The sequence below is a fragment of the Elephantulus edwardii genome, unplaced genomic scaffold (assembly GCF_000299155.1).
Source record: "Elephantulus edwardii isolate Elephantulus edwardi_28Jun2011 unplaced genomic scaffold, EleEdw1.0 scaffold00021, whole genome shotgun sequence".
NCBI lineage: Eukaryota > Metazoa > Chordata > Mammalia > Macroscelidea > Macroscelididae > Elephantulus > Elephantulus edwardii.
In genome coordinates, this window is record NW_006399771.1 from 11,768,009 (window position 1) to 11,786,994 (window position 18,986).

At 34.1% G+C, this 18,986-nt stretch overlaps 1 protein-coding gene across 4 annotated transcripts in view; it reads left to right on the forward strand.

The window, feature by feature from the left end:
• PPFIA2 (protein tyrosine phosphatase, receptor type, f polypeptide (PTPRF), interacting protein (liprin), alpha 2) overlaps positions 1-18,986 on the forward strand; it is a 778,898-nt gene that overhangs the window by 585,122 nt on the left and 174,790 nt on the right. For 2 of the 4 annotated variants that reach the window (XM_006882537.1, XM_006882538.1), the window contains 5 exons: positions 3,490-3,636; positions 4,613-4,747; positions 14,406-14,489; positions 15,087-15,218; positions 17,144-17,206. In XM_006882537.1, coding sequence (XP_006882599.1) covers positions 3,490-3,636; positions 4,613-4,747; positions 14,406-14,489; positions 15,087-15,218; positions 17,144-17,206 — 561 coding nt within the window. Of the gene's footprint in view, positions 1-3,489; positions 3,637-4,612; positions 4,748-14,181; positions 14,306-14,405; positions 14,490-15,086; positions 15,224-16,169; positions 16,228-17,143; positions 17,207-18,986 lie in introns of those variants that run through there. The other 2 variants (XM_006882540.1, XM_006882539.1) reach the window with 2 other exon arrangements.

Below are 18,986 nucleotides of genomic sequence, written 5' to 3' on the forward strand. Positions count from 1 at the left end.
CAACTCTCTGATGCATTACAAGTGATTGCAGAGATCAAGGTGCCTGTATCAGATGCACCTTAGTCTCCAGAGTGACACCATTGCTCTTCAGTACTTTAGAGAGGTCCCTAACAGCAGACTTTCCCATCACAATACGTTTAGATAAATTATAATATTAAGTTCTCATATTTCATTTCTTATTTACATATTTTCCTTCCTTTATTTAGGAGTCATTTGTTTATTTTATTGATTACCTTTCAAAGAAGCAACTTTTAGTAGCATTGGTTTCTTATAGTACTTCCTTTGCTAAAATATCAGGTGGTTATTGTTGTTAAGTGCCGTCGAGTCACTTGCAACTCATAGTGAACCTATGTACAACAGCCCTAAACTCTGCTCTGTCCTGTGCCAATCTCACTGTCTCCGACACACCCACCCCGATTACCCCAGTCATTGAATCAATCCACCTCATAGAGGGCCTTCCCCTCCTGTGCCTGCCCTTACCCTCCCAAGCATGATGTCCTTCTCCAAGGACCGGTCTCTCCCTATAACACGACCAAAGTATGTTAGACAAAGCCTCAGAATCCTTGCCTCCAAAGAGCAGCCCAGTTTAACCTTCTCCAGGATGAATCTGTTTGTTTTCTTAGCAGTCCACGGTACCCTCAATACTATTCTCCAACACCAAAGCTCAAAGGCATCAATTTTTCTGTCCTCCCTAGTCATTGTCCAACTCTCTGATGCATAACAAGTGACTGCAAAGACTATGGACTGTATCAGACGCACCTTCATCTCCAGAGAGACACCATTGCTCTTCAGTACTTTGGAAAGGTCCTTAATTCATTTAGTCTTTTCACTTAGCAAACCATTGAGAAGACCATGGCCTAGATCAGGTAAACATTAGTATTACGACTGGTATCATTGCTCTTTAGCATTCTGGAGAGGTCCCTCAGAGCAGCCTTTCCTAAAGTAATTCATATTTTCATTTCCTGACTGCTGGTGTCAAAAGTGTTGATTGTGCATCTAAGGAAAATGAAATTGTTAACAACCTCAATCTTTTATGATGTTGCCAGTTAACCCAAAGATGAGAATCTTTGTTTTCTTGATGTTAAGATGAAATCCATATGGAAGGCTGCAGTCCTTGACCTTTTACAGCAAATATTTCAAGTCTTCCTCATAACCATACAGAGGTTGTTAGCGAGTCTTCCACTAATCCTGATGCCACATCCTTCTTCATAAATAAAACCTCTTGAGTGATCTATTCTGTATATATGTTGAAAAGTTATGGACAATATTTACATCCCTGACACACTCCTTTCTTGATTTTGAACCATACAGTGTTTCCTTACATTGTTTGTACAACTGCTTCCTTATCTACATACAGGTTCCACAGTAGAATAATCAACTGTTCTAGTATTACCATTCTTCTCAATGTTAGCCACAATCACTTATGATCCACATAGTTCAATGCCTTTGCATAGTCAATAAAACACAAATAGATGTAATTTTGGTATTTTCTACTTTCAGCCAAGGTCCATCTGACATTGGCTATTATAACCCTAACGCCAAGGCCTCTTCTAACCAGAGCTTGTATTTCTGGCAGTTCTCTGGCAATATACTGTTCTAGTCATTTTTGGATAATTCTCCTTGCATGTGATATTGACAATATTGCTCAATAATTTCCACACTCTGTTGAATCACCTTTTTGGGGAAATGGGAATATGGATGTCTTTCAGTCAGTTGGCCAAGTAGATATGTCTATTTTTCTCTTTAACTTTCCAAGAGTTTGCTTTATGAACTTGTAGCCCAGCAATTTACACAAAAATATTCATGACTGTTATGTCTTCTCACAAAATTGATCTTTGCATCTTTAAAAAATTTTCCTTTTTATTCTCTATAGTTGATTTTTAAATAAGGTATATTTTGTCAGATACTAACATTGCCATTCTTGCACTTTTGTTTACTGTTTATTTCTTGCTTTGTATCTTATTGTTTTAAATTTCATCCTTTGTATTTTAACCTATCTGTGGCTTTATATCGAGTGTGTATGTTTATAGACAACTTTTAGCTAGATCATTATTTATTACCCATTCAGCAGCTATCTCTTGAATGAAGCACATTTATATTCATTTTCTTGATCAGTTGAAAAATGTGAAGGAAAAGGGAGTAGCACAAAAAGCTAACGTCTTAATTAATCTATAAGAAAATGTGGCAGATTTATTGTGAAATAAAAATAGAAGTTAATAATTTGGATACATGTAATTCTTTTCCAGGATGTGGTGAGAAAATGTTAACAAGGTAAACATGCAAATAAATAGATTCCCAAATCATTGCCATCAGATTTATTTTGAAGTTCTAAGACTGTAAGGAAGTGAGTACCAACAAAATAGTTATATACTTAGAATCCATCAACAGCCCCATGGGAGAAAGAAAGACAGTCTCCTCCCATTAGAATAACTACTTCCAAAAACTCACTGGAGGGTCAGCTCTGAGTCAATTTTGACTCAACAGTACTCAACGGTACTCAGTAGCAATTTTTTTTATAGAATATTAAGCAAGGGTTTTGTTTGTTTGTTTTGGGTTCCTCCCCCACCCCCCCATGTTTATAATAGCACTAGTTTTACATCCTGAAGAAACAGTGTGAATAATTCATCTGCTCAGGAACAATTATAGTAAAAGGGTGATGGACATCAGTAAGACAGTAACACCATACCCTAAATGTAGAAAGTATTAGTCCAAGGAAATTTTTATATATTAAGAAACTCAAACCAGGCTAATAAGGCTTATATCTGAGGCATTTGAGCATCTTTTCCATAAAGTAAGCTGTCCACTTACTAAAAACTTATCATTAAAGCCATTCGGAAGGGAAAACTCTCTCAAGATTCTATGTGCCTTAATGTGTATCTAAAATATTATCTATGCCATTTTTCCATTTCATTATCACAGAAAGTTTGCCACTTTTTTATTACACTTATACCTTCAATGTATAAGCATGTATTTCTTAAGTCAACTGGTAAAATCATTTATGTTTTTTTATTTAAATTTACCATTATTTTTGGTATCTTTTAGTGATTCACTTGCTCTTTGTGTGAAGATGAGAATACTGATGATATTTGTTATTTCTTAATTGAAGATTATACAATTTGGACCTAGAGCCAACATTTTATCAAGTTTGTGGTTTACAACTCCACCCATAATTGTACCTAGCTATGTTGCATGATGCACTGTATTATCTCCAATCTCTAAAGTGTGAAAAAAATTTAAAAAATAAAATGTCAAAATGTACTCAACTATATTTTTTAAAAGCAGAATCATTTTTAAGATATAAGAGGAATTAAGAGAAAATTTATTAAAAGTATTTTTAATATTGCATGTAGTACATGAAAATAAAGGAATGACTATTGGCTGCAAAGAAAGCAGTAATTTTAATATTTTATTTAGATATAAAAACAGTGCCCTAGCATACTGAGTATCTGAGTTTAATTTTTATTTACTTCCTGCCTATAATTACTCCAGGCCATGGCACAAAAAGAAGATATGGAAGAGAGAATTACAACCCTTGAGAAACGTTACCTCAGTGCTCAGAGGGAATCTACCTCCATACACGACATGAATGATAAACTGGAAAACGAGTTAGCAAATAAAGAGGCCATCCTCCGGCAGGTTCAGTATCTCTGTCTTGGTATTTTTCCGGCTGATGTGTAAACTCTGTTCTCAAGACAATACAGTAAATTAAAAATGGCAGATGTTCTTAGCATCTGGTCATTAAATAAATTAATTGAACTGTTTAAAAATTTTGAACTATTTAATTTCAGAATTAAACAAATGCAACTTTAAGGATGTAATTTTGCTTCCTACAATAATAAAGAAAAATACTCCTACTAAAAAAATTAATAACTATATCTGCTTTTATCTTAGACATGTAAGGTACATGAGTACACATTAGTTATGGTAAGGAGTGTGTATGTACTTCTCACTTAATAGAAAACATAACCTAAGAAGTAGGCATAATTGTTATACTGAGGCGGCTAAAGTTCAAGATATCAACACTTTCTCAGCTTGAAAACACCAAAGCCAATCACGGAGGCCTACATGCACTGACTCTAGACCAGGGGTTATCAAACTATCACTCACAAGCTAAGTCTGCATGTATGTCTATTTTAATAAATAAGTTTCTATTAGACAAAAGCTACTCTTTCATCTACTCAAAATGGGGCTACATCTAGACTATAAAAGCACAGTTAAGTAGTTTGGGCACAGACTACATGGCACACAAAGTCTAATTTATTACTTTTCTAGACTACTATAAAAAAAAGTCATTCTATCTCTAAAGCGTTGATTCATAACAAATTACATATCCTCCTTACACTGGGCTAAACCTGTGATTTTCAATGTGTTTTGTTAGTACATCATAGTTTGAACTAAATTCTATTCATTCAAGTTTATATTAATCAATAATTTCTTCCTCTTTTTCTATAGTTGGCAAGAATTGTATTTTGTTATAGTGCTGAATTTCTTCAAGAAATAGAGATAAGCAAAGCACAAAAGTGTGAAAAGTTATCACTTTGTATATTTAGATGCTGCTTGATCACTACCCTAACCAGGCCCTTTGAATGTCTATATTACCATTTTTTTTCAGATGGAAGAGAAGAATAGGCAGTTACAAGAACGTCTTGAACTGGCTGAGCAAAAGTTACAGCAGACAATGAGAAAGGCTGAGACGTTGCCTGAAGTAGAGGCTGAACTAGCTCAGAGAATTGCAGCTCTGACAAAGGTACTGCACTGAAACAACTGGTCAGCACAAATACATTTGTAGAAATGCTATAATAAAATGGAATAAATACATTTTTTTAGACTCTATAAAACTTATATTTACTTGATCTTTATTACATTTATTTAAATGTTAATTGGTTGAATTTTTAATATAAATCTCTAATTTATACATATAAAATGTCCCCATCTCCTTGAATATTTGAACATTACAAACACTAATGATATTTCATGGAGTTGTCATAGTAATTGCCAGTTGTATTATTTGCACAGGAGAATAGTCACAAAAGGTAAATGCAATGATGATTTTTAATCTGTGTACACATGAAAAATAATCATTTAATAGGCTTAACACTTTTGATGTTAAAAATACACAGGATATAACAGTTGATTCCTTTCTACTAATGTGGATTTTACCAGATACCGTCAAGCTGGGTCTAACTTATAAAGTCCTAATGTGCATCCGAATGGAACACCGATCCTGCACTGTCTTTACAGTTTTCTGTCTTTGACCCCATTGTTGCAACCATTGTGTCAATTCATCAAATTGAGGACCTTCTTTTTTACTGACCCTGTTCAAGTATGATGGACTTTTTCTCCAGCAACTGATCCCTCCTGACACGTCAAAGCCCGAGTTTCTAGGAAGGAATAATGTGGCTGAATTTACTCAGATAGTTATGTTTAGGGTTTTGTTTGGGGATTTTCTTTTCTTTTCTTTTTTTTTCATTTTCTTCTGGAAGTCTATGCTATATTCAATGTTCTTTATCAGCAACCAATTCAATTTAGTATGATAAAATCTGAGAAATTGGAAGTAAAAGTTGTAGTCAAAATTTAAAAGCCAGTTAGTTGTGGTTATTGTTGTTAGGTGCCATCAAGTTGAGAAGTAATTTCTTATTAATCAATTAAAATCAATAACATCTTAAAGAAATGTACAAAATTGTAAGCCATATTATAACAAAAATATCCTGAAGACTGTGGCTGTATGGTATAGTATTTTAGAATACTTATAATGTGTAGTGAGCTCTGAAATTTTACTTAATATTTTACAGGCAAATTGTAATAGCATTGTTTCAAGGTGTATATTCTCATTGGGGCCAAAAAACAATTGTCACTGAGGTGTTTCGGACCCCTTATGGCACGCTCTTGGGTTTCTGAGACTATAAAACTTTATGAGAGATTTTCTCATTTTGCTTTTTTGGGGTATATGGTGAATTTCCATATCTTTTCAGGTTAGCAGCCCAATTTATAACACTCTAGACCCACGAGCTCTTTAAACCCACATGCCACTAGCTAAAAATCCATACATTGTCACTAAAGTATGATGGAATTGTATATCAATTAAAAACCATAACGTAATTTAGATGTTCACACAACTAGTAATCTTTATTCCGTTTCCCAGGATACTGCCTTAAGTAGACATATAATGTAGATTTGTGAACAGTAAGCTTAACATTCTTGCATTAAGGATTATCCAAAACAATTGATGTAGCAAAGAGAAATGGTGTCACATGACTGAATTCTTCAAAGAACTAAATCATTAATGACAGTACACTAATCTGTCTTCTAGCTAAAATAAAATTACCAAATAGTGAAAACGGAAGGGAGTTCTGGTTGCCTAGTGGCAAGAAGCTGCATTGCTATCTTGAAGGCACACTGTTCTAGGCTGCTAGCTGCTCCACAGCAGAAGGATGGACAATCTTCTCTGGTGCCATTAACTACCTCTGAAAACCTGCTTGAGTATCACCTGTGGCTCGGTTCCAACTCTATGATAAAAAATAACAACAGTAAAAATGTAAAGAATTCACTATTATTGTTATATGCTGTCAAGTCCCTTGGGACTGACAGCGACATTATGTACAACAGCTCTGAACCCTGCACTATTCTGATCCAACCTTACCATCTCTGACACACCTACCCACATAACCCCAGTCGCTCAGTCAATCCATCTCATCAACGCTCTTCCTCTCCTGTGCGCTTTTGCCACCCTCCCAAGCATTATGCTATTATGATTTATATTGTTGTTGTTGTTGTTATGTGCCATCGAGTCGCCTGCGACTCATAGCAATTCTTTGTACAACAGCCCTAAACCCTGCTCTATCACTTGCCAAAATTATTGTCTATGATATGCCTATCCCCATTACCCCAGTCACTGAATGAATCCATCTCATCGAGAGTCTTCCTCTCTGCGCTGTCCCTCCACCTTCCCAACCATGATGTCCCTCTCCAAGAACTGATCCCACCTTGCAACATGTCCAAAGTATGTCAAATGATGCTTCAGATTCCTTGCCTCCAAGAAGCAGCCAGTTTCACCCTCTCTAGGACGAACTTGTTTGTTCTGCTAGCATTCCATGGTATATTCAATACTCTTCTCCAATACCCCAGCTCAAAGGCATCAACTCTCCTCCTATCATCCCTAGTCATTGTCCAGACCTCTGATGTATAGCAAGTAATTGCAAAGACCATGGTCTGTCTCAGGCGCACCTTGGTCTCCAGACTGACATCATTGCTCCTCAGTACCTTAGAGAGGTCTCTAACAGCAGACTTTACCAATGAAATTTGTCTTTTAATTTCCTGGCTGCTGGTACCAAGAGTGTTTATTGTGGAGCCAAGCAAACTGAAGCTGCAAACAATCTCAATCTCTTCATCATCCATCATGATCATGCAGTCGGCCCACATTAATCATAATCCTGCAGTAGGCCTACTGTTGAGAATCTTTGTTATCTTGATGTTTAGCCTCAGTGCATATTGAAGGCTGCAGTCCTTGACATTCTGCAGTAAAAGCTTTAGGTTCTCCTCAGTTTGAGCAAGCAGAGTTGTGTCACCTGCATAATGCAGATTGTTGACGCAATATGCAGTCATGATGGATGGGAATAGTTTGTTGCTAGAAGTATATTGAAGTAGTAATCTAATAAAACATCATTCTGAATAGCAAAAAGTTACCTCCCAAGTCCTCTCCAAGAACTGGTCCCTCCTTGGAAAATGGCAAAAGTCTGTCAGATTAAGGCAGAATCCTTGCCTCCAAGGAACAGCCTAGTTTCACTCTCTCCAGGATGAATCTGTTTGTACTCCTAGCAGTCCATAGTATATTCATTATTCCTCAAAGGTATCAACTCTTCTTCAATCATCCCTAGTCATTGTCCAGCTTTCTGATGTAAAGCAAGTAATTGCCAAGACCATGGCCAGCGTCAGGCACACCTTAGTCTCCAGTCTAATATTGTTGCACTTCAGTAACCTGGAGAGGTCTCTGACAGCAGATTTTCCCAGTGTAATTTGTCTTTTGATTTCCTGGCTTCTGGCACCAAGAGTGTTGATAATTAGTTGCTAGGTTAGTTGTCATAACTACTAACCACATCCAGGACAATTAAAAATTTTCCACATTAGCTTATCAGATGTCAGTGAGTTTGTAACCAAAGGCATCACCATTAATAGAGATTTTCTAATTAATTAATTAATTATATTATCTGATTAGTTAATACTATATATTCTCAAATTAGTTAGTAATAGATATTAATTAATTAATTCATATTCTCAAAATAGTAGAAGGTAGCCCAATAGAGTATTCTTGATAATAAAAAGGGGCAATATTCAAATTAATTAATCATGGAACTATTAGTGATAAGGACATTGTTTTCTTCCATATTCTGTTATCTTTTTATTCACCCTCTTTAAATGTGAATGATACTTAACACAATTTGTTAGTCTTCCAAGTTGTTCACTATCCCCTGACACATCTAGTACCTATTATGACTACTTTTAATTTTAAGTATTAAGTTAAATGTTAACGTTGGATTTGTGAGTCAGAAATTATTTTTATAATGTAACAAACACTAGAAATATGACTTAGTGAGTCAGTTGAATGATGTTTTATTTATATAAATATGACTCCTTGTCATGCCCAGCATATTTCACTAACTAGATTGAATCAATATTTTTAAATAATTTATAGACACAGTTTAAATGACTTGTTTTTAGTATATGTGGGTTGTTTTGGGGTTCTTTTTAAATTTTTGCTACCGATTTCTCTTCAGAGCACTCTCAGATTTAGGCTTTGTGGGCAATCATTTTACTGATGTTCAGTATTTAACAAAGCTTTCAATATCTTATGCCCATTTTATAAATTAGCCTCTTTTTAGAAAATATGGAAGAGCTGATTTTGAGTGTGATTAGAGTAAAATTTTGACTTGTATTTTTACTTAATCAGAGACTACTCAAAAATTGTAGGCATTTCAGTAATGTATTACTCTTAAGATAAAAGAGAATTTATCATTTAATTAGAGAAACATTCCATAAGTTCTATAAAAATAGGCAAACTATCCTTTTTTGTTATAAGCACATTTTAAAGGAGTAAAATATATTGTGAATACATGTATGTATACCCTGTCATCTTTTTATTCACTCTCTTTAAATGTGAATGATAATTAACACAGATTGTTAGTTATATAGCTATAGCTATATACTTATAGTTGTTCTGTTGTTGACATGTACCATCACATTGCCTGCAACTCATAAGGACCCTCTGTACCCTATGCACAGCTCTGAAGCTCTGTTCGGAGCCAGTCTCTCTGATTCTGGCACACTTACCATCATTGCCCTTGTTACTTGTTTGCTTTGTTGCCTTGTTGCCCTTGTATCAATCCATCTCATCTGTGGTCTTTCTCTCCTGCACTGTCCCTTCACCCATGTGATTAAGCAATTTATAGTCTTGGAAACCCAATGCATGTGTATATATACATTTATATACACATACACACACACACACACACACACACACACACACACATATATATATAATTCGAAAAATATAAAAAGATTTACAACACATTATAGATTCCTTTGTTGATTTACACTATTTTTAGGTGAGGGGAATTGGAGAGTAATATACAAAAAGCTTCTGTAAAACTCCACTGTAAAATAAAGGAATGTAACAACTTCTGAATAAAATACCAGAGAATCAGAACATGCAATTGAAAAATCAACAAATATTTGCCTTGAATTATATCTGATGGATAGAGAATAAGATATATTGTAAAATGCGATTTTTTTATATATGACTTCTAAAAATATAAAAATCTCGATTCTTAAACATATTTTTAAAACTATTATGAGTTTGTGTCTCTTCTTTTTTACTCTTTACTTTCAGCGGCTCTTTCTTTTATTCAGTAGATGGACATACATACAATCATTTCCTCATTTGCCTTCTATCTAATATTTCCAAAATGTCACTCTCTGGTTCCCTTCTGCTATCCTTAGTTTTGATGAGATTGTATTCTTTCTAAGAGTCTTCCAATGGTACTATTCACCCTCCACAGTGTCTTCACCACTTTCTGACAAGAGCTTTATCAATATGATTATTCATATATACAATGTTCAGATTTTCATCACCTTATTTAATTCATTATTGAATCTCTCTAAATATTTCTATAATAATTCCATAATACACTCCTCCTGTTGTAATATTTTTATAAGATTTTAAAAGATCACTCTTTCTGTTATTTTGTCAGGTTCTATGGCTTCAGGAATCTTTTACTTGCCCTGTGTTGTCCATACCTATAAAGATATATTTTTAAGCTGGTTTTTCTTTAAGTTGCAATATGTTTACAGTATCTAACTACTATTGGCCACAATGGAGAGTTGTGCTGATAACTTCCAAGGCAGTGATGCCTGTCTAGCCATTTCAACTCACCAGTGGATCTGCAGGAGAAAAATGGATAGTCTCCTCCTGTGTGATTTGCAACCTCGAAAAACTTGTTGGAGGTTCAGCTAATAGTTTAAACTCAACAGTAAAAAGTTATAATATAAGAGTTTTATTTCTTTATTTGTCCTTTTTTCTGTTTTATTTTGCTCTTTTGGACCTTGATCATAGTACAGCATTCTTCTATTTCTTAAACTTTAGTACCCATTAGAATAAATATACGTATGCTTAAACATTGATTCTGTTCTCCACTGTAATTTGAAATGGTATACTTAAAAATTTCTCATACATCTTACTTATGTTATATTTTTCCTCGATATTTACTAACTGACACCTCTTTCTTTTTTTTCCTTTTTTAGGTCATCCATACTTTCTTTTTCCTCTAGTTTTGAATATAGTCACATTTCTCCCAAACCTTTTCTCCCTGTATTTTCTTCTTGAAATCATTTTATTTGCATTTTCTTCTATCACATCAACAAGTAAAACCTAGATACGCTGTACTTTGTATAAAGCAGAAATACAAGTAAAAGTAGTAAACTGATCTTGTGGGACCTTGATGTTCAAACCAATTGGTTAATCATACTCTTCGTGAAGCTGATAAATAAAATTATATTGTTAATTGAATTTATCCTAGTGTATCTTTTAAAGATGTGTTGTCTGAGTTTATTCTTTTATTGCTAAATGTTATTAAAGCTACTCCTGGTGGTGCAGTCCATACAAAGTTGTACTACTAATGAAACCACCAGCAGCTTCATGAAAGAAAGACCAACAATACCTTCTCTCCTCTTTTGTAATTTACAGACCCTAAAAGCCCACTGGAGTGTCAGCAAGGAGTCAGTAATGACAATACAGCTATAAGTAATGAGAGTAGTCATGGCTACAGAGAAGGCAATAGCTCACTAAGTAGAATTCTGGGCTTTCATGTGGAAACCCCAGATTTGATCCGTAGATGAGCTCCTCTAATCAAGCCATCGTCTGTCCATCAGTGGAGATGTGTGACTGTACAATGCTGAACAGTTCTGGGCAGAGCTCTCAGGGTAGAGATTTGAAATAAATGCCTAGAAATATATTTCTAAAAATTACCCAGTGAAAAATCAATAGATGCAAATTATATGAGTCTCAAATAAAATAATAGTGCATTAGTGCAGTCATTATGTCTGTACCAACTCAAAATTGACACTCCAGTAAGTTTTTGGAGGCTATAAATCACATGAAAGGAGATTGTTCATCTCCTGTGGAGCAACTGGTAGATTTGAATCAGACGCCTCGGAGTTGACAGGGAAACTTCTTACCATTAAGTTACTGTATGTAGATAGGGGTGTGTGTGTGTGTGTGTGTGTGTGTGTGTGTGAGAGAGAGAGAGAGAGAGAGAGAGAACATGAGAATATATAGATACTGGTGAAGTTTATATATGACTTTTAAGAAATCTAATGGATAGAGGACTTGTTTTTGAGTACAAATATTAACTTATTAAAACTTTGGTTTTCTAATTGTTTAATTTAGGGAGCTCTGGTGGCATAGTCTATAGACAATGGTGCTACTAACTCAAAGGACTTGCTCACTTGGATTCAAATCCACCAGGCTTTTTGTGGGGTGTTGGGGGGTAGGAAATCTCCTCTCATGCAATTTGTAGCTTTAGAAATCTGCTGGAGAGTCCGCTAGAAATTTATTCTTAATCCATGGCAGTAACAGAGAGAATCTTCAAAGTTACAGTGATTTTGCTTGGTTGTTATTTCTTTCATTAAATGTAAAGTCTCTCAGCAAGGATATGATTCCTCTTTTATTCCATACGGTAGCTCATGCATTTTTATGTCCAACAAGAAGGAAGTTAAAATACCTTAAATCAATTATCTGATTGATTTTAGTGATACTGTTAATATGTACTTTTTAGAGATTACAGATAAATTTTTATTCATAACCAACATTTTTATATATTTACTGTACTTATAATTGAATTTTATATTTCATATTATGTTAGAAATATTTCATGTTATTTGAGGATTAAAGTAGCTCACTATAATAGCTTATTATGTGACTCTTTGGAAATTTAAAGAAGATGTGAGGAGAAATTGGTTATTCATAATTTCTACATTATTTTTCCCATTTATAAAATCTGGCAAAAATGTAAATGCCTATATATAATTTAATAATCAGACCAAATTTGAGAGGTTAAATGTATATTTCATAGATTAAATTGAGATTACTTGCATAAAATAGAATATATGCACATTAATCAATATATGAATACTATTTACTTTCTGGTACTGCATGGCATATTTCTATATGAGTCTATTTGCATAAAATAAATTTCACTGTTTTAGAATGACTTTAGGAAGTGTGACAGAATATGTTCTAGAGTTAAAGTTATAGATATTATACAGGGTCCTTTTAACGTGATAATTAGTTAACTTGTAAACATTTTCAATGTGTTGATATAAATTAATATGTAATATGTACTTAAGGCAGTAAAATATTTCAACTATCAGCAATGTCACATGTGTTGAACATGGTGCACCTGTGGTAACCTGACATGCAGCTACCCTCGGCACAGGGCCAACGTTAATTCACAAGTCACTGAGGTGTCTCTCCCCTTTAGAATGCTATTTATTTCCATAGCAACAAACCAATTTTTGAAACATTTTGGGACCAGTCTCTAGTGTAATTCAGAAACATACACCAGTAAATTTTCTTGTCCTCACAGCATTACTCTCAAGTTAATAAGCTAGAGACTTTCAATAATTTTTCACTGAAAAATATAACAGTACACCTGTGTCGAAGAGCAGGTGATATAGTTCTAGGCAATCATCTGTACGCATTTCAAGACCTGAGATTATTTTATAAGTTTGCCACTGTTGTTGAGAAAACTCAATCCTCCTTGAATTTGGGAATACTCACAACTAACCTCATAGCTTAGTATTTTTTTTTCCTTATTTTTACTAAATAGAATTTATACTAGACTTTTTTTTCCAAATTTATTACACCAGAATTAATACCTAAGCATTTCCTCATTACTGAAACACATTTTTTCTACTGCTTTTTCTATAATGTGATTAAGCAAACCAACAGAACTACAAGCCTTTGAATGATTTATCAGAGACATATTCTAGTGTTTGGTTTCCCATAATTATTTCTCAATTATGATGTGATTTTCTCAGATTTCCTTTGATTCATTCTGTAGTAATCATTCATCAGCCAACCATCACTAATCTTCCATTCCTTAGGTTGATAACATTTTATTTTAGCATATCACTTTTTTTTTCATTTCTAACCATCAACTGCATCATGTTCACCAGATACAAGTGTAGTTCTTTCCACATAAATTCTGTCTATTAGAGTATTATATTTGCTGTCACACTTTTCTTTTAAGCATTCTGTGCTATGTTCTGTTTGGTGTCAGTGTCTTTAGTTCTGATTTTTCAATTTTGTCCCTCTCCTTTTCCTTGACTTGTTAGTCTGATCCAACCTCTTCTACCTCATCTGATGATTATCAATATGTTATGGAAGCTAAACTACAAGAAATGATCTCCATACGTAGGAAGGTAGTCCTACTGGACTTTACATTCTATTGCTAAATAGAATCCATCTAAGTTTTTCTTTTCATTTCTAAAAATTATGTTACTTTTATTTATTGATAATCGACCATCTGTGCAGTTCAGTGCTTCAGGAGCTTAAGATTGGACAATGGCAGGTTTGTGTTCAAACCATGCACAGTCTGCATGTTACATTTGGCTGATTTCATTGCTCATAAATAACTCCAATGTTTTGCTGATGCTTGGATGTAACAGGCCTTTGTAGCTGACACATTTCAAGCAATGCTGTTCAGCTGCCTGTTTAAAAAAGTTTATTTTTTGGAAACTATGTTTGCGGTTGGTAGTAGCTTGCTTTACATTTTATTTCAACTTATTTGGAAGAAAAGAGTTAAGTGAATCTAATCTACATTCTAGGTGCATTTTTCATGTCTGTTTTACAGGCTGAAGAGAGACATGGAAATATTGAAGAACGTATGAGACATCTAGAAGGTCAACTTGAAGAGAAAAATCAAGAGCTTCAAAGAGTATGTATATTGAGAACATTTCATGGCCAATTTATGGATTCAAGTCCTTCAAATAGAAAAACAATAATTTGCTTGATAATTGGTTATAATTATAATGTTGTAGAAGGCCTTGTCATTTTTAAGCGGGAAAATCTACTTTATCTCTAATACCGTGTTCAGATTCTGTTGCTGAATTTAAGTCAGATTTTTACAATAAGTCAGAAGAGTTAGGTATTGTTTCTACCTATAAATTATTTGTCTTAACATAGAATATGAAGTGAAACTTCTATGCATTAAAATATAGCAGAAATGATTCCATACAGATTTAACATTTTTATATAAGAATAAGAATAATATTAATATGCATGCCAAAATAGCACTTATTTGTTATTAACATGCATTGTATGTACCTCAGATTTTCATAGGATTGGCTTCATGGGGCTGATGTTTGTGACTCCAAGATGTAAATAGTTCAGTTGCTCATAACTTTTCTGAAAGCTTTACAGAAACACAATAAAATAGGATTTCAGTCTAGCAAAAAATACTAAAACAAACCCACAATTTGTTCAAGCTATTTTCATGTCAATTTTACCTTCTCCTTTTATTCTTAAACTCAAGGCTAGGCAAAGAGAGAAAATGAATGAAGAGCACAACAAGAGGTTATCTGATACCGTAGATAGACTCCTGACAGAATCCAATGAGCGTCTACAGCTCCACTTAAAGGAAAGGATGGCTGCTCTAGAAGAGAAGGTAACATGGACCTGAGGGTATGAGAGCATGAATGCAGCAATGCCCATACGATCATGTGTGTCTCATATACTGTAGTAACCATTTATATTAATCAGGTGATCCATTTATGTTAAATGTATATGAATATATGCATACACACATACTTTGAAGAAATAATTTCTGTTGGAAAGATAAAAATTTTAAAGAAATAAAAATTCTGCATAACAAATACATTTTGCACATTGACATGATCATAAAATAAAAATATCCTGTAGTAGGGTGATGAAAATATTTAATTTCTACTTTATCTGAAATAAGTGATATATATAAGAGTGATAAAAATGAAAAGACACCTTTTGGGGCATGGAGGAGATTTGATTTGATTTGATTTGAATTCAAATATCTCTAGTGAACTCTACAAACTCTCTAAACTCTAAATGTACAGAAATGATGGTAGTTATATAATGGAGTTCTGTACAGAAATTATGTCAGTCATAGAACAACATTTAGGGCTTTTGTGCAAAACTTACTCTCAGTCATATTCGACTTGATGACACTTATCCACTGCTAAGTGAAACTAGTGCTGTTATATCTGTAGGAACACTCTTATACTTTGTACATCACTCTTTGTCAATGTGCAGTAGGAAGTCTCCTGGGTTGCAGTGATGCTGTACCTTGTGTCATTGAGGTATCTGATACCAGAACAGCTTCCCAATATGGACAGTGTTTGATGGAGCTTCCAGTTGTAAAACAGTTTTGGAAGCAGTATTTGGTATCCACTTCTTAAACCACATGCCTATAGAAACTCTATGAACTCAGTTAAAGGACGATAGTTATGGAAAAGCATTAGGTCTTTTGTTCAGAGAGTCGCTATGAGTTCCACTCAACTCAAAGGCAATCGGCAACAGTGATAGAATAATAGTGGCAAGCCCACTAAAAGGTTGAGGAGCCTGTGTATGTCTCATTGATAACAGCTACCAGACTTGCAAGATTTTTGTGAACTGGTAGCAATTCCAGATCATAAGTGAATGTATGATTTAGAATACCAGTAGAAAAATCACTTTGGAAAATCACTACTTTTGCTAGATCTTTTGCAAAGCTACAAATAAGTAAGTACAGACAGAACTGTTTTCATGAGAAATTAGGTTTGATTAATATATCTTTAAGAATTCATAAGACATGCATTCTTTCCACACTCAAATACAAATATCAAGGCATGGCTACTACATCAGTTACTATGCTCTAAGTGTAACTTTAAAAATTTTAATAGAATGAAACATTTTAACCCATGTATTCTAGCATTGTAAATGAAGAGAACTTTCAACAATGTAGTGTTTATAGCAAGGTTTATGTTAACCACATTCAAAGATATGTTTGTAATAAGGATTCTTTTGTTTTGCCTGATAGTTTTTCATGTCTATGAAACAAGTTTTCCAAATACGTTAGATTATTTTTTTATTTCTCTAATAATTTAACTATCATTAGAAAGAATTAATTATTTATTTGAAATACAAATTCAGAAATTAAACTTTTATAGTTGGATTTGATTATTTCTTTTTTCTTCAGTTATTGTAAATGAATTAATTTGACTTAATTATTCATAACACCTCTGACTAATATTCAGTGTGTTACTCAGTTTTTCTCATGTAAAACCTAACCCAATTATTTTCAATTAAAATGCAAATCTAAGAGATGCAAACAGATAAAACTTAAAATATAACATTTATTCCATATGTCTATGCAAGTATAAAAAAATAATTTTCTATTTAAATTGTATGTTTCTCAAAATATTGAGGTGCTGTGCTTAAAACATTCCTTTGAAATTGGTTCCCATGGAAACCAAGAAAATCATGCCCTATGGAAGGAATCAAAGAAGATTCTTGAGTGATTAAACATAAATTTATATATTTATTATTTTACATTAAAGTATCTCTTTTTTCATGTAGAATGTTTTAATTCAAGAATCAGAAACATTCAGAAAGAATCTTGAGGAATCTCTACATGATAAGGTAATATGGAATTTATATTTTTGCCCAATTTTCTTTTTTAGACACAATTTGTCTTAAAAAGGAGTCTGAGATATTAAATTTATATAATTTATATAAACAACAAATTCTGAGATGATAACTATCTTAAGAGCTGAAAATGGACATGGGGGTACCGGGCATTGAGTGTCTCTCTTGAAAAGGCCAGAGGGAATGAGAACAGCATAACCCCTCACCACACAAGAGAAGAAAGCAGATAAAGAGCATAGTGGCAGGAAACTGCACTGAGCTCCCAAAGACACATCGTTCCAACCCATCAGCTGTTCTGTGTGAGAAGGATGGATAATATCCTCCAGTACAATTAACTGCCTCTGAAAACTTACCAGAGGGCCAGCTATGGGTCCGTTCTGACTCGACAGTACACACACACACACACACACACACACACACACACAGGCCTAGCCCCATGGTGCCTCAAGAGCCACACCAGTAGTTAGAAGTTTTGTTTATTTGTTGTTGACTCATATATTGTACTTAAAGTTGTGGCAGTAAGAGTGGGATTTATTAGGGAAATAAAGAGTTGGGGAGGACTATTTCACAATTCAAATCCAGATTTAATCCAGCAGTCCCAAACCAGATTAAGAGCAAAACACAAATCCTTAATTAGTAAAAGTCCTAGTTTCATTTCAACAACACAAATTTAAAAAAAAAAAAACTTGTTTCCTCAGTCATTCTGCATGGTTATAAATCACTTTCTCCTTAATTATCTGACATGCACAGCAAATCCTTTAACTGTGGCCCAAGTTTCCTGTGTTTACACCTTGCCACAGTTTCTCCACAGCAATACCACAGTCTCTCCTTCACCATCACCAAGATTTCACCACCAGGGTCTTACTCTCAACAGGGTCTTGCTCCAGTCTCCCTTGGGTCTTCCTGCTCAGTGTCAGAAGCACTCTCTCACTCACTCTCTTTCTCTCTCTCTCTCTCTCCTTCTTGTCCATGTCCCACAGTTGTTGTTAAAATTTGCAAGAACATGTGTCTGCAGTTAAAGTAGCTGGAAACCAGAGGGGGCTAACATAATGGCTAAATAAAGGCCAACCTTTGGCTAGCACTGCAGTGGCTTAGTGGTTAAGGAGTTATTCTGCCAATCCAAAATCATGTGGTTCTAATTCACCTGTTGCTCAGTGAGAGAAATATGAGCAGTCTCCTCCCATTAGAGTTAGGTGACTCTGAAAACCCACTGCAGAAGAAGGATGGGCAATCTCTTCCATCCTAGAGAGTGATCTATGAGTTGGTTCCTAATCTAAGGAATCTAATAACAACAACAACAACAATATTAAATAGTTTCTACTGTTATATTATATATATAATGTATATATGTATATATATATATATATATATATATATATATATATATATACATGGAATGTATTAATTTTCACAAACTAGTCAAAAAACTGGAAGATTCTCTTGAATTATGTTCAGTCCCTAATCGCCCATTCTAGGATACTCTTTTCATTGACTGTGAACATAGAGTCCCCCAAAAAATCAATCTTGCCTTGCTTTGCATTTTATGTGAATGAGAAAAAAACAGAACAAATTAAATAAAATTATGACTTCTTTTTGATTGAGATGTCACTTTAGCGAAAAGTAATGCATTGAATCTACTGCATATAAGAATTATGCTCTTATATTTATAAACATGTTCCCAAAACAATAAGAAGAATGCAGGAAGGCAGATTCTAAGTTCCAAATAAGGGGAGGCGATATGATCAATGGTGTAAAGAAACCTCAGGGAAGCAGT